Source organism: Daphnia pulicaria, chromosome 6 (assembly GCF_021234035.1).
Source record: "Daphnia pulicaria isolate SC F1-1A chromosome 6, SC_F0-13Bv2, whole genome shotgun sequence".
NCBI lineage: Eukaryota > Metazoa > Arthropoda > Branchiopoda > Diplostraca > Daphniidae > Daphnia > Daphnia pulicaria.
The window spans coordinates 10,784,780-10,808,287 of record NC_060918.1 but is presented as its reverse complement, the minus strand read 5'-3'; the positions used below and the strand labels follow the sequence as shown (position 1 = coordinate 10,808,287).

At 40.3% G+C, this 23,508-nt stretch overlaps 3 protein-coding genes, 1 long non-coding RNA gene and 1 other non-coding gene across 5 annotated transcripts; 3 read left to right on the top strand and 2 right to left on the bottom strand.

Moving 5' to 3' along the window:
- Nucleotides 1-859: 859 nt before the first annotated feature.
- Nucleotides 860-931, bottom strand: Trnat-cgu. The gene has a single exon. It is a non-coding gene; the product is annotated as a tRNA-Thr (tRNA).
- Nucleotides 932-1,693: 762 nt separating this feature from the next.
- LOC124343263 lies at nucleotides 1,694-7,876 on the bottom strand. The gene is made up of 9 exons (XM_046796531.1): nucleotides 7,415-7,876; nucleotides 5,689-5,916; nucleotides 5,428-5,550; nucleotides 4,192-4,431; nucleotides 3,777-3,981; nucleotides 2,908-3,057; nucleotides 2,464-2,601; nucleotides 2,191-2,320; nucleotides 1,694-2,094 (listed from the first exon to the last, which is right to left on the bottom strand). The coding sequence occupies exons 2-9, from the start codon at nucleotides 5,869-5,871 to the stop codon at nucleotides 1,986-1,988; spliced, it is 1,278 nt and encodes a 425-aa protein (XP_046652487.1). The 5' UTR covers nucleotides 5,872-5,916; nucleotides 7,415-7,876; the 3' UTR covers nucleotides 1,694-1,985.
- Nucleotides 7,877-9,519: 1,643 nt separating this feature from the next.
- Nucleotides 9,520-16,432, top strand: LOC124343311. The gene is made up of 8 exons (XM_046796617.1): nucleotides 9,520-10,048; nucleotides 10,517-10,637; nucleotides 13,308-13,418; nucleotides 13,503-13,640; nucleotides 13,920-14,014; nucleotides 14,807-14,841; nucleotides 14,914-15,044; nucleotides 15,689-16,432. Exons 1-8 carry the CDS (start codon nucleotides 9,923-9,925, stop codon nucleotides 15,775-15,777), a joined length of 846 nt encoding a protein of 281 aa, XP_046652573.1. The 5' UTR covers nucleotides 9,520-9,922; the 3' UTR covers nucleotides 15,778-16,432.
- Nucleotides 16,433-17,268: 836 nt separating this feature from the next.
- LOC124343381 lies at nucleotides 17,269-18,670 on the top strand. Its single transcript, XR_006919190.1, has 3 exons — nucleotides 17,269-17,441; nucleotides 17,530-18,246; nucleotides 18,330-18,670. It is a non-coding gene; the product is annotated as an uncharacterized LOC124343381 (long non-coding RNA).
- A 729-nt stretch (nucleotides 18,671-19,399) lies between these two features.
- LOC124343158 lies at nucleotides 19,400-23,410 on the top strand. The gene is made up of 14 exons (XM_046796350.1): nucleotides 19,400-19,532; nucleotides 19,594-19,809; nucleotides 19,885-20,061; nucleotides 20,115-20,485; nucleotides 20,559-20,784; nucleotides 20,857-21,053; nucleotides 21,127-21,307; nucleotides 21,367-21,569; nucleotides 21,631-21,876; nucleotides 21,941-22,187; nucleotides 22,266-22,381; nucleotides 22,462-22,521; nucleotides 22,583-22,727; nucleotides 22,797-23,410. The coding sequence occupies exons 1-14, from the start codon at nucleotides 19,488-19,490 to the stop codon at nucleotides 22,977-22,979; spliced, it is 2,613 nt and encodes an 870-aa protein (XP_046652306.1). The 5' UTR covers nucleotides 19,400-19,487; the 3' UTR covers nucleotides 22,980-23,410.
- The last annotated feature ends 98 nt before the right edge of the window (nucleotides 23,411-23,508 follow it).

Here is a 23,508-nt window from a genome sequence, read left to right as displayed (position 1 = left end):
CCTATTCCCCGAGCTCAAAACAGCTTCTTTATGAGCCAACAATATGTCGCCAACACATTGAATATCTTCATTAAAACGTGAGTGGCACCAACAACTGATTGCCCGGTTTGAGATTAAGGTTTACGTCAAGATCCGGCCATGAAATCTACTGCAACTAAAGTTAAATCCTTGGATAAATCAATTTTCTTTATCGACTTGCTACAAGTTATTACTAAGAAAAATTATATTGATTAACAATGAGGAGATGTATAGATCAAACACGTAATTGCTTGGCTGGCGTGTTGAGTCTTGGGTTTTATTATCATCAGAAAGCGTGGGTGTAGAACAATTAGCCTAATTACCAGAAACGTTGCAACGATGGTGAAAGCAACGTGACTAGTCTGCAGCTGTTGCTGTGCATCAACACTCGAGTGCTCCGTAAATGTGACGATTGTTAAATAGAAAAGGAAAACAAAACAAGTGCTAAATTTGGTGTTTGTTGTGATCAGCCATTTTTTTGCACGTGCTTTTTATCATGTGAGTGCTTTCTTTTTTTCGAAAAAAGTGATTGCCCAGTTCATAAAAAACACTATGCAACGATACAACCAACATGTTAATGCAATTTGTGTTTTTTTGGGGGAAATTTCTCCCAAAATTTGACCTACTTACTTTTACTTGTGTGTGACTAGCAGTTTGACGACACTACAATGGCCATTCAACCAAAAGAGTAAGTCACAAAATTAATTTCGTAATGTTTGTAACGCCGTTGAAAGGTTTTAAATGGAAGCAAAAGTGTTGAAAAGTGTTTTTTGTGGTCAGGTTTGTTTTTGTAATATGAGTCGTTTGTTGAGAAACTCTATATTTTGCCGATAAAAGAATTTGCCCGCTATGAGGATTGAACTCATGACCGCTAGTTTACGAGACTAGCGCTCTACCACTGAGCTAAACAGGCACATGGTGGGGGAATGTGTCATTTTAAGTTGAATCTTGTGAGCCGTTCGCAGTACTTCTTTTCTTTCTTTATTGATCGATAAATTCGTCGGTTTCGTTTTTCTTATTCAAGACAGAAACCAAATGATTTTACCGTAAACATTTTGTTATTAACAGAGGAGAAATTTACCATTAGTAGTTCACAAAATGATGCCAAGCTCAGTGCACTGCGTTGAATACGTCTATTCCATAACATGACATTTCTCTGAGGTATTGAAGTTTAGAATGTCTAATCGCTATGATAACTAATCAAAAAACGTCTAGAATTACGCGTTGTCATCAGAATTTCAGTACGCTCGAATGCAATTTCCCCGGCTTGTTTGTTTTATTTTCTGTGCTGATCACTTATTTATTTCTCGTTGGTGTGTGGCTGGCAATCGATGCAGTCATTATCTAGGAAAATGGGGCGCTTTGTTGTACCCACATCGATAAATCCTCTTTTATTGTTTCTATGGCAACTCAAAAGTAACAAATTCCTACTCCGACAAGTCATTAAAATACAAACGCCGCAACTTCAGCGCCATTTTCCAAGAAACTTGTTGATTGACAAATATTCCGACAACATCCGCTTATTACAAAACCGTATCCGGTCGTATTTGTGTCAAACGAAATATCAGGGGCTGCGGTGTCATGTGAGAATTCCCATGTTAATTAAAAAACATTCCAAATTCATCTTGTCGTCGGTTGACGTTGGGTATCATATAATACTCTTTGTATTGTAATATATAGTATATACGTATATTTTGGCATGATTTGGCGTCGTACAGTGTATATATTTATAGTATGCTCCAAGGGAACCCTTTTTTCTTCGAGATAAAAACACGTCGATACAATAAACAACGGTTAAGGAGAAACGGGCGTATAGTGGTGGCGCGTGACGTTTTCCGAGTAGAGAATGAAAACAAAAAAAGTGAGAAAACAGAATAAAAAGAACCAAACCTCCGAGGTAAATAGAACACTCACACACACACAAACACACACAACCACACTCTCCTGGTATATACTGGAGCAGCAACTCAGAAGAAGAACGTCAGTTGATTGTATCGCATAACCTTGGCCAGAAATAGCCAAAAAATACTGGCGACGAAAATGACCGCAGAGCCAGCCCAACCGAGTAACATTGACCTGTAAAAAAAGTTGTTGAAAAATTGAATAACAAATCGCTTGGAAGCAAAGAAAAAGAGAAAATGTTTTAGATTTTTATAATTTTATTTCTTATACCAGCTGTTTGAAAAGATCCGAGCCTCGTTGTACTCGACTGGATTCACTAACGGATCGTCAACAAAGCCCGTTTCACGCCGACTGTTTCGCTTGCAGTGCATGATGACGAGCGAGAAGACGGCAAAGAGAGCTGAACAGAAATTAGAAACCATTTCCCGTTGATTTTAAACTCCCGTTTATTTTCCCATTTTTGTTTCAAATCACTTGGCATTAACTCGATTATAATAATATACACTGTCCTGACCCGGGCTAAATGAGAAATTTTCAACAAACCTGCTAGAATGTACATGACTCCAGTAATGAGCACTGCGCTGATTTGACGCTTCATAATTCCGAAAGTTCCGAGCAGAGCAGCTGACGCCAGGAGAATAACGCAGACCATGGCGCAAGAGATCGATAAATTGTGCATTTCTGAAAGGAGTTGTTATAGAATCGAAGAGAGTGAGAAAACCATCAGCCAGCAGTGTTATTCATTTACACAGGAGAGAGTTGGTGAGCTGGGGTTTGAGTTAGTCTATATATCCACAACTTGGATTTATGTATGCGCGTCAGGCATCGCTGCAGGGATTTCGCCAGCCGCGTAATTAAGAAAGTTTTGTGCGATATTTCAATGTACAGTAGTAGTAGTAATAGTAGTAGCTACATCAGTGAAATTTTCCAAAAGTATGGGGGAGACTCTCTCTACTGTATATAGTACTACTAGTTGTATTCACTTACTGGATTGAACGTGATGATTTAGGTAGTTGGACGTCACGCGAAATGCGTCATTTTCAACGCCGGAAGCTGCTAAAGCTCCGCTAGTGGCGAGGTACTCTGTGCAGGCATCACGGTCGAGGCCCATTTCTTGTAGCATTCTCAGTTGGTCATCTGTTAAAACGGTACATCAAAAAATAAATAGCATATATAGATATTTTCGCCGAGAATCTCAACGGCAACGATCCAGTTATCGATTGGGAATGTTTGATCTATTAAAAAGCTAACAACAACATTCCCGGCGTAGGACATGGCAATCAGACCGCGAAAAGTTTTGCAACTCAATTCGTGCGTGAAAATAAAAGAAAAAAAGATGTTGCGCGCCTTGTTTTATTATTAAATTGATGTAAAACAACTGCTCAATTTATGTGCATGTCATATTATTCGGTAGTCTACAATAAACAAAAACAATTTCTTCGATGAGAAAAGAATTGTCGGAGAAATAATTTTAGATATACTACAAAAGGAAAGAAGAAGCAATCCCTTGTTTAAAATATATCTGATGGATCTCACTATAGTGCTAGGATTTATATCTCATATTTAGATAAATAAGCTTAACTTTCTTTTTCCCATTCTTTCGAGAAAACGGAAGAGGTCCGCGTTCCCCCTGGAGATGAAAAGATATCGGTGCATAGAAATTCCAAAATAGAAGTTATATCAAGTCTTATATTATATGCATTTTCTCCAGACTGTGCGTATAGTCCGCCCAGTGGCCATATAACTAGAAACTGGTTGCTAATGGAGGCTTGTTTTGCTTTTTCTTTTCCCCCCAGAGATAGGAAACCCCCCCTCAAAATAAAAGGGAAGAAGAAAAAGGATTTATTTGTCTTTACTCTGAAGATCGACGCAAAGATGCCAGATGCCACCGTGCAGCGGGATCAAGTAGAACAAAGAATCGGGACGACGGCGGGTGCTGCCGGCCCGCTTTTTACGACGGTGCGTTCCGTTCGACGTCGCGTGCCTCCTATTACGCCTCGAGAGGATCCGGGACTTGTTGAACGCTCCGTCTTCCGGATGACTAAATCCGCTCCATCTTTGCTGAAATAATGAAAGAAAAAAGAAAAAAGAAAATTTTCGTGAAAGAGCCTTGCTGATGGACTCACGCAGCCATTGATTGATCAATTTTCTGCAGTTGCTCATCGATCTTTTCTGCCGACTGCCAAGAGTCTCGCGAGTTGTTGTTTATACCGTTGCTGGGTGGTGATGAATGAATCATCAACTTTGATATGTGTGTGTGTCTAGTACTACCTTGGATATTTCCTGCTGGCGGTCGATTGAGGCGAACTGGACGTAATTTGGGGCGCCGAACGGCCGGTCCAGTGAAAGCCCATCGTTGAGTCGGATTGGGGTTGTTGTTGTTGTTGTTGTTGCATTGGATGCGTTGCGCTTTGGCAGCAGGTAGGAATTAGACGAAGATGGAGTCCGGCCTGATAATTTACTACCGGCGGTCGATGATGACGCCAGCGGATTCAAAACGATTCGCGCCACCTGGACGAAAATGATAAAATTTCATCCGTGACAGAAATTTCTTTAAAATAAAGTTGTTGTAAACTAAGCCGAAAGTGGATTTGACAAACAAAAGTCTCAACAAACAAGTTGGAGTTGTGTTGGCGCATCCAAGGAACTTTTTGGTGTGTTCCACATCTTCCGTGACGGAAGCGCCGACAGCTGGCGCCAGTTCCGACCGAACTTATCGCACCTGCTGCTGCTGTTTGCCGTGTGTGACCTTATTTATATTCGCGACTCAACTTTCAATCCGACTTGCTGGTTGGCGGGGATTGCCAATAGAGAAACTTGATTCAATTAAAAGATAACACGCGCTCGCCTCGTCCAGGACCCTGTTACTAGCAGACTTGAATGTTCCGTCGTCACGTACGGATCCTGCAGACGTCCATTCAAAATCCCAGGCAAGTTTCATTCCAGCCATAAAAGCGGGTCTTATACATTTATGTATGTAGTTTACACACACTGGGTAGGACCATATAGAATAGATCCGTTTTGCCGGAGGGGGTTATGTGTAGTGTAACCACAGCGTGAGTGAGAGAGAGAACGGCGTCTGTGTATATAATAAAAACACGTTGCGATCGTAATATTGATCCTGCTGTACGCAGCACATCATATGCAGACTCTAGAACGCCCCCGGCTTGTACATATGGAATCTCTTAGATCAATCTCACTGAGCTGCTATTGTAAAATTCTTCCACTATTTCAATAATGCCGTTCACCATTTTCGTGATACAAGAACCTCGAGTCCCGTGAATTTATCAGCAGCTCTCGCTACTTTTATTCCGAAATGAAAATTTCACCGGAATTATTTTTTGGATACATCTTTGATAGTAATCGGGATGGGTTTTTCTTTTCTGTCGTGTTGGTAGACTTCGGGAAGAAAAAGAAAATTCCCGCGGCCTAATAATAACGTGTCACGACATGCGAGCATATTATAGAGCTAGCATATATAGATATGTGTGCGCGTTGATATCTTACGGTTTTGTTAAAGAGCCAAGTAAGCCGATGAGTTCCGTTGCTGCGCTGGGCGATGGCGTCGATGGAACTGACGTTGTAGTCGATCCTCTCCCAGTAATCCGTGAAAATGGACGCCGACAAAGCCTCCAATTATTTTAAAAGAAAACGAGAAGAAGAGAAAAATTGATTATTGTGTCAAAGGGGAGAAATCAGAGTAGTGGATGAAGGATCTCTTTTGTCGTGCATGGAAGAGTTGGTGGTGCAGTGGTGGGAGATCATTACAGCCGTGCCAAGAAGAGTGAACGCCACGGTGATCATTAAACATCCCAACGTAGGCCGACATCGCTGATGACGGCGACTCGACGACAACTGGCGCTGATGGAGACCGTGACGTTTCAGATGATGAAACGAGTCCAATCCCGACAGAGCGTCCGTTTCACCAGGGTCAGACGACTGCTGTGACATGATTGCTCATTGATTTCGCGGCGCCTAATTTGATTGATTTAGACTCTGTTGAAACATCAAATCATTATTATAGTCGCAATTTAAAATCTCCTTGCGTTAATTCAATTCCAACCGCGAGCTATAATGTTTATGCGATTTCAGAGTCGGCAAATATTGACACGCTCCTCATCGATTTTTGTCTGAACTTGAAAAAAGAAATTGTGCACTGGAGGAGAGATACACAGTCTAAGGAGGTGCTCCTATACCAGATGGGGAGGGGGGTTATATTAGCTAAGTAATATACTATTATGTACATTGGAAAAAGAAAAACTTGAGGGCGAGTATCGAGTGAGAGAGCCGGAACTGCGCTGGGATAGAGATGAGTAGAGTTCCGGAGCTGGCTAAAAGCTCCTATAGTGTTAGCTCCGTATACAGCTCCTTGTTGCAAAATATATATATCACTCTCGCCGCTGCCACCGCCACCGCCTTCGGGGTAAACCCAGTATGCCAGATAGCCTCAAGTCTATTATCTATTCACGAAAGGAAAATGTGTCTAGCCAAATGGAATGGACTTTTTTGTCTTGTGTGTGCAGTACACGGCACCAACTCCCCTTGGGTGATGGATTGATGGATCCTCCCGCTTTTGGCCAATGGCAACAGCAGTCTCAGCAATAACCCTTTGAACTTTTTCCCTTATTACTTTGTCTGTTGGCCCGTGCGGGAGTTATCTACTGACCTCACCCATAAAACATAAACAAAAAGAAAAAACGGGAATCGGAAAGTCGGATTCCGTTTTCTTTGACGCACAAATCTTGGCATTAATAATAATAGCTTTGCCAGTTATTTATTGGCGGGTAGAAATCACAATTTCATCCGTGCAAGAAGCTCTTAAAAGTGTCTTCAAGTTGCGGGTGTCGTCGACGACAAAGATGCGCTAACAAACAAAGATATTATCGGGAGTGGGTGGCTTCTAGACGAAAAGGGAATTAACTGGGCCAATTTCTTTTTGTCCACCAGGAGTCATTCTTCTTCCAAAGGCCCTCCCTTTTTCTTTTGCCGAGCCTATTGCAAGTTAATCCTTCAAGTGTGAGGGAGCTGGAAAAAGCACTTTGAAAATGTTGCAGCGAGCACACGTCCTGTAACGACCGTCTAGCTCTTATTCTCACTGGTACATGGAAGAGTAAAAAAAAGGCTTTCCCGATTCCCAGAAGAATACTATAGACGTCATTCTTTCCCCCCCCCCCTCTTTTTGATATACATTTCCCCTTTAGAGGACATTGAATTTTTCACGAGCCATTGTGTATAATAGATTACGTAGGCCTATTTATACACGCGAAGAACAGAAGCTTAACTGATAAACCCCCCCCCCCCCCCCCCGTATTTTTGAGCTATCATCAAAGTTTGATTGGCTGATGGAGGCGTTTACCTGCATATGGACAGAAACGATTTCTACCGGCCTATATAGCCAGGGTCGATATTACACAACCCTAATGATTTCCGTCGAAATACTATACTAACAGAACAGAGCCGAAAAAAAAAATGAGTTATAAGTTGTAGAACTTACGTGTGAGCTTAATGGACGTTAGATAATGATGAAAAGTTTTTCGCTACGTCGCCTGTTAATGTTGTTGCCAATTGTGTTGGCCGGGCGACAATCATTCCAGCTGTTTTGGAAAAAAAAAAAAAGAGAAAAAGTGTCGGGAGTCAGTCGCAGCTGTTGCGCTCGGCTGCTATATAACCCGCCGTCTTGCAGAGGGGACTCGTCGTCGATCCCGGAGCGGCGACGAACGGAGACTGATGAGCCACCACCACCACAGAGTGTAGAGATACACAGACAAACACAACAGCGCGGGGAATAAATATAATAATAAAGCCAAGAGAAGGAGAGAGCCGGAGCCAAACGATCCGTCGTCGTGCGCAATGTGAAAATCTGAGAGACTCCCGAGCTCTTTCCCGCGATATATAGGTATCCTGTTTCTTCCTCTTTTTTTCTTTCTCTCCCGCAAGAGTCTTTTTTCTCTCGGTTCCTTTTTGCTTCTGTTATAAATATATCTATACTGCACACTCATATATATATCGTGAAGAAAAAGGGGAGGACAAATGGTGCGCCGACTCGGTTTGTATTGCGCGCGCGCGTTAGCGGCTGAAGTGGAATTGAAAAACAAAACAAAAAATTCGTTGGATTTTCGTGAACAAAAGAAAATGAGAACAAAAGAATTCAACTGCTGCTGCAGCAGCAGGCAAACGGCATGTTGCCAAAGTGTGGAGCTAATTTACAATGTCAGCGATGTGGATGAAAACCCGTTTTTTCTTCCTTTATTTCTTTCGATCGATTTATGGCAAAACGATTATCGATTTGCTCGGCCCTTGTATATTCGTTGGGAATTCAATTTATTATTTAAAGTGGGACGCAACCAGAGCGGTATTTTTCTATAAGGAGAAATAAAAGAAGGGTAAAACAACATTTGGTATGCTATGCGTCATCAACTCCTGCCATCTACCTCGTTCGTGAGTCAACCATTTCCGAAAAGGAAGACAAATAAATTTCAGAACCTCCGCAGGAAAGGAAGAAAAAAGGTTCCTGCTGTCCAATCAACTGGAAAAATCCTTTCACATATCGTCCAAATGCACCGATATAATTATATACGGTAGGGCCAACGATATAGAATGTAATCTCTTCACGCATGACTAAACTTTTTCTCGGTTATTCCACAGCCCCAGCACCGAACAAACAAAAAAGTCGGTAACTTCTTTTGTCAATTTCGTGCGGGATCGTGTGTGGGAGTCTACACTTTGGCGCATCACAGAGAATCACGGATCGTTCAAGGCTGTTGGCGTCCATCGTTCCGTCGCAAAGGTGAAACCGAAATAGATAGGCGATCCCCTTTTGCACGCGTGTTCGTGCGTGTCTTTATTTTATTGAATTTTTTTCTTTTTCTTTTGGGGTCCCTTTTTTTAAATATTTTTACGAGGTGGATGGCATCAACTGTTGGTTGATTGCACTTTGAAGAAGAAATTCCGGAATACAAGAAAAGTCCTTGGAGCACGTCATCCAGAACTCCGCCTTCTTCAACAAGCGAAAAAAATAATTCCTCCTCCGCCTCCGCCGAGAAAATTTCATTTCAAAAAGGTGATGAAGGCGGAATGAAATGCAACCATGAACACAAAACAATTCCGGGCGGATAATAAGCGAAAAAAGAAGAAGAAAATTCTTTTAAAAAAAAACGTCATAACATTTTTGTGCGTCCTCGGAAGCTTCCCCCCCACCAATGTCATCATTCCTCTTCTTCTTCTTGTTGCTTCTTCTTCCGAGTTGCCCTGGGGGCGAGAAGAAACTCCAGGTGGAAAGGTAAGTCGAAAGAAGAAAGAATGATGAAAGAAGGTGTGCGCTCCCAAGCGGAAAAATAGAAAAGCTAGAAAAAGAAAGAAAGAAGAAGGTTCATATGAATTGTAATTCCGACAGGTAAAATATATAGCCTGCGGGGTGGTTGTGTGCAGCACACCAGGTAGTACTAGTATATATCTCCAGGCAACTCACGGATGGGTGGGTGGGGAGTGAGGAGGAATGTGGGCGGATAGTTAAAGAAAAAAGAGCCGACAGGCATGGAAGGAGAGAGAAAGAAAGAAAGAATCCCCAGGTAAGAAAAAGAAGGTGGGGGTGAGCAGGGCATCGAGCCAAACTATTCCTCCAGGCCCCCAGTCGTACAGCAACTCTAAAGCCAGCAGCAAGTGTTTTTCTCAAAGTCTCTGAGACCGTTTTTAATAATTATTATTTGGGACAAACTAACTACTAAAAAAGTTGATTCCCATTTAGTTTCACCAAAACTTTTTAAATTTCGTTCCAAATAATTCACGTGGAGAAAACAATTTGAGCACTAGGGAAATCTTCTTGAAAAGAAGATCTTCTCGTCGAGTGTGTCTACCACCGCCATCTTGTTTTGGTTGTTTTTCGTTTGTCTGGGAGAGGCTTTGGTAGAAATTTTAGTTGGCCAAAAACTCTCTCTCTCTCTTGTCTTTGTCTACGAAAGAAAATTCTTGTTGAATAATCAACGAAAAGTATCAAAAGAAGAAGATGCCTTGTTCGGCCTACACACTCTCGTTGGCCACGATCGCCGCCGTGATCTCAGTGGCGTTGATCGCCATCGCCTTCTCCACGGATAATTGGAGTCGGATTACCATCGATCGTCTCAAACTCGAGGTAAAATAATTATATATTTTAATAGAAAAATGTTTTTGTGGTTATTTTCTTGTTCGCTTCTTTGACTTTTAACGTCCTTAAACACTGGCGCCATATGGCGTAACACATCGTCCATTTCGGGTGGGGGGCGTTGGCACTTGTAAGGGCTAAAACTACTTTGCTTGTTTTTATTCTTTTGAAATGAAAGATGGAGGACGAGCGTGAAGCGTGAAAGATTGATGCTAGATTATTCGCCCAAGTTTCTTTATGATGAAAAGAAGAGGCCCCGGCAGTCATTCAAGTTTCTCCATGTGGTGGTGGTAGCCATTAAAAAAGAACCCAAATGTCACGAACGTGGAAATTGAATTGCAACTTTTGTCTGTCTTGTGTGGAATCTATGTCGAATCATTGAAAGAAGAAAAGAGTAGTAGTTTCTTTTCAGATTTTAACACATTTTTGCCATTCTTTTATTTTTGATTGATTATATAGCCTCAGGTGACTCGAGGCGACTTGGCGTTGCAAGGTGAACTGGAGAGCAACATTCTGTATTTCTCCAGAACCAAAGGACTCTTCCGGATTTGCTTCGATGACAAGAAAGTCCCTAAAGGAGGTCAGTACCTTTTTAAGAAAAATAATAACATTTTATTCTGGTTGGACGAGTCCCTCCCAAAAAAATGTTCGTTGCGATTGGATAATCTCAAATTGTAATGGAGGGTGACGGAACGATACAAAATCATGGGGATGCCAAACAACAACCGAAAACAGTTCAGCGACCCGTCGACTCTGCCATTAACTTGTGTAAATAATGAAAGTGGCTCGTATAATAGTCTCTCAGTACTTTTACCAAGTATGCGAACTCTTTTTATTTTACACCACAATTTGTTCCGAAATGCCCTCAACAACTTTGGGAAATAAAGATCCTCCTGCTGCTGGCGAGGCCGCGCTAATCATTTGACCGAGGGAAAAATGTGGTTAACTTCTTTTGTGTATAGATCAGTATATTTCTAGGTATGTGTCGGGAGGGAAAAAACCCAAGTTTTATGAAAAATTTGGAAAAGAATAGGATGTGGTGGGTGGAGTGGGAGAAAAAAACCTTGGCGGTCTTCTTCTTCCTCCTTAATATTCCGGAATTCTTTTTTTCCTTTCCCTGAGAGTTGGGAAAAAATGTTTTTTTAGTTCCTGGTCGACACATTTACGGCGTGCATCCAAATGTAGACAACTTAAAACTATTTTTCTGGTTGTTGTTGTTAAAAACGTATATAATTTTATTTTTTCGTCAGGGTTGATTTGTTGTGTGGAAGAATTCTGGGCTCTCTTCGTTCTTTTTTTTTTATTAATCGTATTTTTATATGAAAAGGGAAAATATTTATTTAACAGTTGATGTAACGACATCAAAACGTTTATTCACGTTGATGGGCGGTTGGCCCGGGCCAAGTTCAAGGGCGGACACAACCCCGTGAGTCAAAAAGATGGTTGTAACTGCTGCGGGATTTCTTTCATTTTCTCTGTCGAATAAGTTCCTCTTTTTTTGATTTGTTTGATTGAGCGGTTTTTAACCTTCCCTATGGCGACTTTGGCTTTGAAAACATTTGATAAAAGGAGATTCGAGTAAATAACGTGCAAGGTGTCGCAAGTCACGCTGCAACAGATGTTAAAGCCCTAAAGTTTTTTAAAAAGAAGATTTCAGGTTCCAAAGACTCTCCAGTCACAATGACACGATGGAGATCGTCCGTGAAAAAGAGAGATGAAAGCTGTTTTTGTTTGTTTAACAAATAAAAATTCAGATATTCTTTTATTTTCCTACGTACACTTTTACAACAAACTGGGTTACAAGGTTTTCAAAGTAACTGAACAACCGACCAAATACGCACACGTCTCATCCGGTTCTGTTCGGTGGTTGCAACGAAATGAAGTGCCGCTAAGTTGGACTTTTGTGCGTTGTGTTCTATTCTTTCCAGGTCAGACTCACGGTTGGACATGAAACACCGTAAAACACACACACCTACATACACGCAATTGTCGGTCGAAGAAAAACAAATTTGTGTGTCCCATTCTTCCTCTTATTTACCGTGAGACAAGACTCGTCTCTCTCTACATAGCGGCATACAATTCCAAGTGGTGTGTGTGTGTATGGAGAGATAGCGGGGTGTAACCGAGCATTCGTGACGTTTGGCCGATATTCTTCTATGGCCAGGCCACACATTTGTTTCCTATTTTTCTACCTAGAGAGATTGGTGGCTATATAGTTTCTCTCTCTTCTTCTTTCCCTTTGGTTATTATATTTGCAGGTCAGCTAACGGAGTTTTAAAAGAAACAAATTATATGGCGCAGATAGATGTGTGTGAGTGACCCCCTTTTTCTATGGCTCCACAGAGTAAACACACACATGAGATTAAGGACATGTATGGTATGTTGGGCAGTGGGCGTCTGCTGATTTATTCGAAGAAGAAAAATACAAAAACAAGAGAACCCTTAGACTGGAGTGAAGAATTGACTTTCCTCCTTCCGCACTTTCTCCCCGCCAAATTGGCACCCAGTTCACCTCAATCTTTACAACTGTGAGTGGCAAATGATGTCTCCTCTCGGGTTACAAGAGAAACTGGCTGGGTGGGTACTGCAGAGAAAGAAATTTAATTCTAGTTCCAAGGATAATGGATGTCTCGAAGGGAAAATTCACAAAAGCAACGGAGAATCTCAAAGGTGTGTATTGTACAGCCAATAAAACCAGAAAAAGAAGAGAATTGTGACCTAGTGGAAGTACGAACCTTCTCTATTTCAATTGCGAATAGAAAATTGTCAGTTGATGGGCGACCAAAGAAGAAGAAAAGTCACGCTGTAGAATTGAGAGCAAACCGCTGCTTTCTCGACGAAGAAAATGGGTAGTAGTAGTGGAACACGTAAATGACCGGGGAGAGATCCTTGTTTGTTTTTTTGGGGAATATTTTAAGTGAACTATGAAGTACAGACAGTTGTGTAACTGTGTACAGGTAGCCATTTCTCTTTCCGCTCTCTCTCACTCTTGAAATTATATTTATTTTGGCGACGGGTCGAATTATTTCTTACTTGTCAAAGCTGGTGTTGTTGTGACGTCAATATCCAGCGTTCCGCATCGGATGCGGGCCACCAACAGGAAACCGTGCCCCCATTTTCTCTTACTTATTCCTTTGGGTGCAAATCCCCCCGTCCACCTGTCTTGTTATTCACGTCATTCCAGACATTCACATTTTTCATTTCGAAATAAAAACAAAAATAATAATAATTTGTTGTTTCTTTTTGACAGTTGAGACGTATCGCTCGCCAGTCGAGACCATCTGCACCAACATCGACTATTACATCCCGGACAATAAGGGAGATACTAAATCCTTTAGCGAAGATGCCATGGCTCGACTTCGTAAGTTTTCTTTTTTTCTGTTTCATCAAAACAACTGTTTTTAATCATAATAATAATAACAACAACTGTATTTTTGTTGTTTAGATATGGGACGCGCCATGATCGCTCTCTTCATCGTGTCCTTCTTCTTTGACTTTGTTGCCTTTTGGACTGGAGTCGTCGGCTGTTGGCGCCGAGGAGCGGGCAACATCACCAGCACGGCCATTCTCATGCTTCTCGCATGTAAATACATCTCTTTTTTTTGTCTTACTTCATTTAACAACCAAATTATCATTCCAATCTCGCTTTTGTCCCTCAACTTTTTTGGTTGAGGCTCCGGGGTGTGTGAACTCAATCTCAAATGTCTCTCACTTGCTGCTGTCAAGAATGTGACTAGCGCACAAATGATCTACTTGTGTGTCTTTTTCACATCCTTAATCAAAAAAGTTTAAATAATGCTGGAACTTTTTACTCAAAACGAATTTGATTTGAATTTTGTTTTTTGGGGTTTTTGTCTTTCAGGTTTGTTTAGCGCTGGCGGCATGGGTCTCTGGCACGGCGTCGAATTCTACGAGAACGAAAAACTGGTTGGCGAGCGCGAGTTCCTCCGCCCCAAGGTAAAGACATTCGAAATGTTTTTTTTGTTTTTCCCCCTTGCGTGTTCCCGTTTTCTCTGCCCTGTCACGTCTCGGCCGTTGCCCATCTCATTCGAGACACAAAGTGGGAATAATGTATTCAAACATGGTGGCGGTTTGAATTGTGAACAGGAAAACTAAACACAAAAAGTAGTCGAATCAACTTTCGGAAAGAGAAACAAGAATTTCAAGTCCGTCGGACACTCACGATCGACCTCATTGTGAAGGACCGGTCTCTCTTGTTATGTTTTTTTTTTTTACTCAATAACTGTGGAGGATTCGGGGAAAAAGGCTTCCCGTTACACACACATACAATTTGCCCCCCACACCCTTCCTAAATTGTCGTTATTTTCAGACGGGGTTTTTATTTATTGGTTCGACCTACAGTCGTTGATTTTCTTTCACGCTGAAACATATTGGTGAATCCTCTTTTGCGAAACGGTATTATCCTTTCTTATATAATTATAATGATAAGACTAGTCGTAAAAAAAGGGGGAAAATGAACTGAACCGAAGGGGTCCCGCTATATACATCGGGTCACGCTAGTTTGTCTGCGCCCCACAAAGAACAAAACAATGGGAATACGCAACTTGATTTGATTTAACCGGGGGTCCCATAATCAACTTTGTTCGGGCTTATTTTATTATTTTGGTGCGTCCCGTTTTTCCTAATACGGCGTGTGTGCTCTATATATTCACCGTGACCGCGTGCGAAGTGAACTTTACTGTACTGCTCCCACTAACGTCAATTCCGTATCTTTTTCTATTCATTCAGGTCTTGAAGGATGCTTCCAAAATCGACTACGACTGGTAAAAAATAAATAAAATATGTGGACCTGGAGAAAAATGATTATTGCAATAATTGTTGCGTTATAACAACAGGTCGTACATGATTGCCTGGATCGGAGTGGGTTTCGCCCTCATCTCGTCAATCCTCTTCTCCTGCGCCGCCATCTGCCTGCGCCGTGAACGTGAAAAGGAGGAGGCCGTCAATATGCAATACCTCATGCCTGGTACGTTTCGTCATTCTTTTCTTAGAATTCCCTGGACTTGCATATATGTACACGACTCTTGCGATGATGACTTAAAAAAAAAATTTCACGATCTTATTCCCTCCTTGTGAGCCGAGTTGCTTAAAAAAAAAAAACCTCGAGAAAGGCAACACAACACGAAGGAGTAGATGAGGAAGCTACCGTGAGAAGTCGAGCTGTCACGATCAGAGCAGCATATCCTGTCTGTATCTTTTCGGGTTGGGGGTCCGCTCCCATAGTCTCTTTTGAGATAAAGATAGAAAAAAAAAGTTGGAGGATTCGGTCGTGAAGATTTCTTGTGTAGAATGGCACGCAGACAGTGTCATGTCATTGTTAGTTGTTAGACTTGATCAGGACGCGCCACGTTAACGGACGCCAGATGGAAGACGAGTACAACCCCGTAGGAAAGAAGAAAAAATGTTTTTTTCTTTTCTTATTTTATCTTTGTAGACGCAATTTCTTTTAAAATAAAAAAAAAAGACGCTCCGCTCCCGAGCGTTCACCCCACCCACCACCCACAGTCTCGTTGATTCTAATTGATCACGAAGCTCCTAGTGTAATGGCATGGTGATGTTTTATGTTGTTTTTTTTTCTTTCTTTCTCTTTCATGTGATTCCCTGCGGCAGTCTATCCTCAAAAGCAGCAGTACGCTTACGGCTATGCTTATCCTGGACCCTACGCCTATGGTTCGCAGTACGGCCCGTACAATTACTGAAAACAACATCACAAACAATCATACAAAAAGGATCATCTAAATTGACTTTGAAGACCATTTTTTTTCTATGCAGCGTTTTATTTTTGTTTTATTTTTGTCTTATTTTTTAAACCAGCGAATCGACAGTATTTTTAATCCGGACGATGCGCTCCCTGGCGGAATTTGTTTTTCGTGTTTGTTTGATTTGTTTCCATCCATCCAATTTTTTTACAAAAAAATGAAACCAGATTTTCGTCATAATAAGCAAAAGTATCAACCATGTCGTTTTTTAAGAAATAAAATAAAAATTCCCCCCAACAATTTTCGGTAGTGCGACGATGGGCTTACAATCCGTCGCGCTGGCGGATGTGTGTAAATAAAGGATCCCATTCTCTCTCCAGCATCTCCTCAGAAAGAAAAGAAAATGTTTTGCTCCTCTCTCTGTTGGTATTCTTTTTTGTTATCCCCAAGAAAAAAAAATTTGAAAACCTTTTAACCATATTTGAAAGGAGTAATTAATGTAATAGGCTATGCACAACGCGGTGGAGAATTTTCACAATCTTTTTCCTCAACAAAATGCATTCTCCCCCCCCCCCCCACTCCCATGATTTTGATGCGTGTTTTTTTGTAACTTTGGTTTCCTTGAAACGAAATAAACGGCTTTGTGTACTGCCAACACTTTTGATTATGTCTGTAGAAACAATTTCCAGGTCGTCGACAGGTTTCTAGAGTTGATTTGCTGCATGGCAACGTAAGGCAATCATCGTAAGAAGAAAATAACGAGCCTCGCCTGCATATTACACGGGCTGGCTGGCTGCTGCCCGTAGACCGATCCTGGTAGAATTGGATCGATAACACCACGGCCACCGTCTGTGTATGTTTTGAGTCCTCCGTACGGAAATAGCCATAAAAAAACCTATTAAATAAAGAAGCACGCGAACTGTGGAGCGCGGTCAAGCTAGAAAGGCAGACCGCACAATCATCAATAATTCATCATCGCGCAAATAGGAATGACAAGTCATGTCTTATCACTTGAATGAGTTGGCCTGGAAACCGTTCAGTTTGGGGGACCACATATAACATTTTACATTCTGTACACGAATGATGCTCTATTGTGTATTTATCTATAGTGTTATACAATTTTTCTTGTGTAATCAACTAGTCATTTTCAAGCAGCGACGAAATTTTTGGGCATGCCGTTTTGGAAAAGATTTAATGAAACTGGCAATCTCACGATTAAATTTTTGATGAACGCAACAAACTCAAAAGTATTTGTCTAGATCGTTGTACCGGTATAATGTCTGTCCAATGTTATTTTGCGAGTATGATAAGAAGACGTCACACGTACACATGCATTTATTTTAAAAGTTAATAGTTTAGTTAATAGTTTAGTCATAATAGAGCTATGTATCAAATATTGTTTGAGTCATTTTCACTGACAATTCAAATTCAGCGCCACGCCACAACTACAAAATCTGTTTCTGGATTTGACCGCTAGGGCACCGTACTTGCAAGCACACTATCAAACCAAAACAATAGTCGAAAAAAAAGAGGCCCATCCCATTCTTCTTTTATAAATAGTTGCCGGAGCGGAGAGCCAGCTTCAAATACGTCAACATATTTTAAGAAAAGTTTACTTTGAGCAGATCGAAACGATCTATTGAAGAAAAGCAGAAAAGTCGGTGGTAAGAAATCAAATCCGTGAAACTTTTTTTAATGAATCTTATCACAAAAGCTTGCTAAGCCTATTGAATCACTGTTCCAATACTGTAGAGAATCGTTGATGGCTGATCCGGATCTGAAAAAATTACCAAAGAAAACCCTCAAGAAGGTTATTCAAGAGTGCAATCTAAGTGCATTGTTATCTTCAGATGAAGGTCAAGCATTTTTCAAGTCATACCTGAGTCATCATCCAGAACACAGCAAGTACTGGGACTTCTACAACTCTGTCAGTGAAATCATTTTGAACTCTGACAACCAGGAGCAGCAACTAGACTCAATAAAGGAGTGTTTTGAGAAGCACATTTCCATAGGAGCTGATTCAGAGGATAGGGTTGATGCCTGTATTCAAAACAGAGCTGATGTAGAGAACTTGTCAAAAGCCATCAACGAAAAGGATTGTGAAAATCTTCAAAAAATTCTAAGTGAAAAGCAGCAATCTGCTTTTGAATATTTGAATCGAGAAGCTTTTCTCCCCTTGTTGCCTGAATTCAAAGGGTGCACTTCTAAAAAAACAAGCTGTGATCTGAGTTAAACCATGTTGGCAACTTTCTGGGAAGACACATCTGTTTATTACTTTATCACTACTGTCTTTGCCATCATTTGCTTAACACTAACATGCCTCTGGAATGCAAAAAACATTACCCCCTCTACACCTCCCAAAGAACAACAGAAAGATGGTTTAGGATTTCTGAGTTCAAGAAAACCTCTTCAGTTAGCTAAGCAGTTGGAAGAAAAACTTCCTGAAGAAGTGAAACTCTTGGAAAAGAAGTATTAAACAAAACTAACTTTATATGTACACATTTTTAGATCACTATGAACATTTGGATTTAACATTTTTACTTTTTATCAAGGGTTGAAACAGAACAAATGGAGGCTATCTACAAGCTGATGCAAAAGCACAGTGCCCAATTTGGAGACACCACAATGGATGACATGAAAAATCAAATGCAGCTCTATGGTTTCTCTTGAAAAGCAAGCAAAGCCCTTTCTGGCATCTCCTAACATGTTGGCCTTCCATATTCTCTGTTGCCTGTTCCAAGTTGCACTAAACAAACACTATCTATATAGACTAACCATCGCAACTGCCCAATCCTAAATAACGAAACGACACTACGGAAATGCTTGTTCTGTTTCATGTGACTTTGTTCTGTTAAACATATGAAAACTTCATAAATCGATAATCTTCTCCGTGTTTTGCTGTTGTTTATTTTTGGTGCGCGTTGACGAGCGACAACTTTATTTAGAATTAGGGGCTGTTTTCGAATTGACAGTGTAGAAATAAGCTGCTCATCAGTAGGATAAAATGTTGATATACTCGTCCGTCAGAAAATAGCTGATGAAAATGACTTAACGAGAGATAATTTGTAAATATTATGACTAATTGAAGAATGAAAGACAACAGCAATATTAAAGCTAAAGCCAATGCGTCGGCAACTTTGTCTCAGAGGACCGAAAGGATGCCAAAATTTTTGCGTCGAATTTATTCATGTTTTCCAAAGGTCAAGGTGATTGAAATTCTGTGGAGGGTGTAATACGTGATTTTCATCTGTTGCCAAAACTTCAAAAGAATCCTACTTTGCTTGTTGTCTTGACATTACTCGATAGGCTAAAGTAAAAATAGGGAGAATCTGTTTAAAAATAATCTGTGGGTTAAAATCTTGAACTTCTTTGCCCCTTCAAATAGTCGTTAATTTATACTACCGATGCAAATCATGTCAACCCAGTCAATCTGTCAATCATTCATCGCATAGCTGCGCATTTCAAAATATTTTACTAATACATGCATACATAAATGCATTACAAACATAAAGCATTGGATCAAACTCGATAATGCAACTTCTTGGGACTGCAGTTGATACAAAATTGAAAATTGAAAAAGAAATTCTAATTTCAAATCCAAACGTGTCCGCTAGATGGTAGTAATGATTGAGTACAATACCAAGTACACACTTGAATGGTGGGCACAAAGACAACCAAACTTTCTCGAATTTTGTTATTAAAAAGGCAGTATGGCTCGATATTCGGGTTCAAAACAACTTCAAGGAAATTGGCTGGTAGTGTATGTTGTTCTTCATTCATCGAACTAACTTGCTAATTATGGTTTCGATTTTGTAGATTGTCGAATGTAAGGCCCACACAGCAGACGATACCAGCTTACCTAATTTGAAGGGAATTGAATTTCAATTAGAAAAAGGAGGTTCTGTTATTTGGAAAAATGAACGCAACGTCGATTTCCCCCCTACATTCTGTGATACTTATGAAGTATACTCTTCATCTTTTTCAACTTTTGTTCGGTTTGCTGGATTCAGTGGGAGTGTTATTGAATTTCGAGTAAGGCATCTAGATTTTTATCAGTGTTTTACAAAATTGGACTTTTAACTGTATTATGATGACATATATTTCTAGGTAGAAAAGCCCTCCCATCAAGAGCTGATTCTCTACTTTGATTCGTGGATCATTTTAACATGCAAAAGAATTACAACTAAGACCCAAAGTGGTTTAGACAATCCATTCACTCTCACACATGCACTGGAAGAAGGATATTTTTCTGACTTTGAATTGTGTGCAGCAAATGGCCATTCAGTAAGTTCATTTACAATAATGTTTTTTTTTTAATCTAAATTTTTTTTTTCTAGTTCCAGGTACACAAGACAATTCTCTCTCTTGGTCTAGGTGACTTTGATTGGGAATCCTTGAATGGGCTACCAGAAGCTGTACTTTCTACAGCACTACATTTCAGCTATTCCCACCATCTTCCCTCAACACTGAGCAGCCAAACAGCTAAATTATGCATTGAGCATTTCCAAAATCAACAGGCAATGGCAAACCTTGTTGAGTTGTGCCAATCTTTCCTAAGAAATACAGCTGCAAGAGTTGATTTGCACAGCCTAGTTAACAGCATTCATTTTTCACTAGAACGTATGATCTCATTGTTTGATAGTAATAACGAAGCTGATATGCTCGTCAATGCTGCTCGGTTGTGGCAATCGGTCAAACAAAGTTTAGGGTATGTAGAAATTTACTTTAAAAGTTTATTATTAAAATTTAAAAACAAATTACTTTTTTTTTTCCGTACACAGAGAAGGTGTCCTTGTGGTCATTCGGTTTGTCCAATTATGCGTGACGTTTACGAAGCATAAAACAGATTTGTCATCTGAAGAACGTCGAGAGGTCATGACGTATTTTCGCTCCAGGCTGCCAGTATTTGTTTCTCAAGTTTATCGCCTTCTAAAATGCTTCCGCAATCTTATTGGCGGGCTTTCAGCAAGTCAGAATTTTGTCCTGGCCAGCTACATAGCTCCGGAGGTCTGTATAAATTTTTTAAGCTGGTCTCTTCCGTTGTTCTTTGACAGTAAAGTTTTTATACCATAATTTTAGGTGGAAGGTGCGTTGTCTGTCATTTGGGCCTTAGCCATAGAATGTAAAAATATCACCGAACAGATTGCATTTTCTTTTCGTGCCCAAACTTTGACTGGCCACTGTATTGCTGATACTTTGCTTGACAAAGAAGCCCATAAGCTGAAGAACTTGCACGAAAAGCTTTTGCTAGCCGTCAAATTTCTATCACATAAAAAGTTAGTCGTTTCTTTGTTTTTGTTTTTTTTTTTAGCTGAAAAGTTTATCTTATTAAATTTCTTAAACTCACAGGGAAAAGTATACAGAAATGAGTGTATCCTCGCAAGTACGCTCCGTCATGCGAAATATAAAACTTTTTGTGGAAGAGATTCCGTTGGTCATCTTCCGTCTAGAAGAAATTATCGCTTCTCTGGACGTATCTCTAACCATGGCTGAATTTCAATTCACGTTTTACAACGTTTCGTCGAAAATAGTACACATGAAAATGTCCTTACAATTTTCTACAGTTTTTTAATGGACTATATTAACCAGAACCAGACAATTAGTCATCTGAGAGAAATCAAAACGGAACCTAACGTTCGCGCCTTACTTCAGCAAGTCTGCGATCTGGTGCAGCGAGAAGAATTGAACGCGTCATTGATTGCATTGGAACTACTAGAAAACACTGGACCGTCTACTACACATTCCACATGTCCACCCAACACTGAATCTACTGGAGCTGACTCTTTGCCAACGTACTTAATTGATGAAAATTAACTTTTAAAATTTTTACCTTACTCATTGATGATTCGACAGGAATGGCGACTTAAGTATGTTTGGCCCGCTGTGTCGCGAGCCTATGGCAAGCAAAAGTCCCCTTGCTCGCCAAGTGTTTTTACTTTTAGAAAACCAAAATAATTCAGACCTAGAATTTGTACTTCCATCTGATGCTGATGCGAGCCAAATTAGCCATTTGGTCAAAGCACACCGTGTAATATTAGCTGCAAGATGTCGTTGGTTTCATCGAGCTCTTTTGTCTGGAATGCGAGAAGCAATTGACAGGTATACAACAACAAAATATGCTTTCGACATCGCTGTCGTGTTTAAACTGCTCTTTTCTGACAAGGAAAATCACATTGCCCGACTGTTCTGCCCAGCTGCTATCACTATTTCTCCGTTTCCTTTATGGTGACCATATTGATCAAACTACTCTCAGTAATGAGCAACTAATAGAGTTGTTAATCATGGCTGACCGGTTTGAGGTCGAACAACTTAGTTCCGGCTGTCAGACTGTTTTGACCTCTCGTTTAGACAATTCAAACGTTCTGTGTATGCTAGCCATCGCTGATCAATGGTCGGCTACACAACTTCAGGTATAAACATTTGTCCCGATTTCTTAATCGTAATACTCATAGGAAGGCCATACAATACGGTAATTGTTTGTTTATTAGGAGTCTTGCATTGCCTTTATTTGGAAACACGGAGACTTGGTTGACAAAGAAGGGTTAGAGGACCTTCCTGCTCATCTGAGATCCCAAGTGCAGCTTCATACTTCAAACTCGAATACGTATTTTTCAAAAAATTATTCACAACAATAATTTTTTAAAACCTATTAACTAACTTTAAATATTTATTGCTACAATCCAGAACGAAGCATCACTGGCTAAGTTCATCGCTCTATAGCGGAGATACCTACCGTGATATGTGGTATGAATAGGATTACACATAGTTTGAATATCTGTTTATTGATTTATTTTGTTTGTTGCAGGGGGGTGACCAGTAGTGATCGAAGTAGCAGTAGTAGGAGTAGCAGTTCTAGTTCCAGTAGTAGCAGTAGTAGTAAGGAGAGCGTGGATCTTTTGCAAGAATTGACGAATGAAATGCGTATTGCTGTAGCTGAAGTGGAACAAGAGGTTTTTTGAATATTGGTTGATTTGCCTCAAAAATCCTGGGCCTCTAATTTTTTTTTCCTTGTCCCTTAGCAACAGGAACAGCTTCTGGAAAATTGCGTCTCGGCTCTTGAAGATATCCTCGGAGGTGAAGTTTCTAGGCCTGAGCTTTTGCGGTTAGCCCTGGCGGCTGACTGTGACATTAATAGAGCCGTCAACTATTACCTTGCGCAGCCGGATCCTAGTAACGTTAGTACCAAAGGTTCCAGTAAATAAATATTCAAACTTACCCCACTCGTGATGCATACATTTTAAATTTCCGCCGATCGTTCTGTTACAACAGCTGCTCGAATCTTTCATCAACCATTGTATTGGTTTTCTTGCGTGGTTTCCCTCACTTGCTATCGCCTATTCACATCCCATTCAAAATATCGTTTAATATTATTATAATTGTTTACGGTTTCTTTTTTGTTTGAATCCTTTAATCTTGTATTTTATTCTGGTATTTTATTGATGGACGACGTTTTGTATTCTATAATTATTTCTGTGAACCGTCTCGTTACTTATGACGTCGATTGTGCAATCATCTCTAAATTTTTACTTTATAGAAGAGTGGCTATATAATTATCGGAATTATCCCACTTCCGCATTAGTCTTTTTTTGTCATTTAGTTTTTCTTAATTCGAATACACTGTTGTAAAAGTGTCGTTAACTTCTGCCAAGAAACCTACAATCGCGTACAATGTAACAACAGTCATCTCTGAAAAAGTTAGCTATTGCATTAAAAACGATTTGTTGCGTTGTA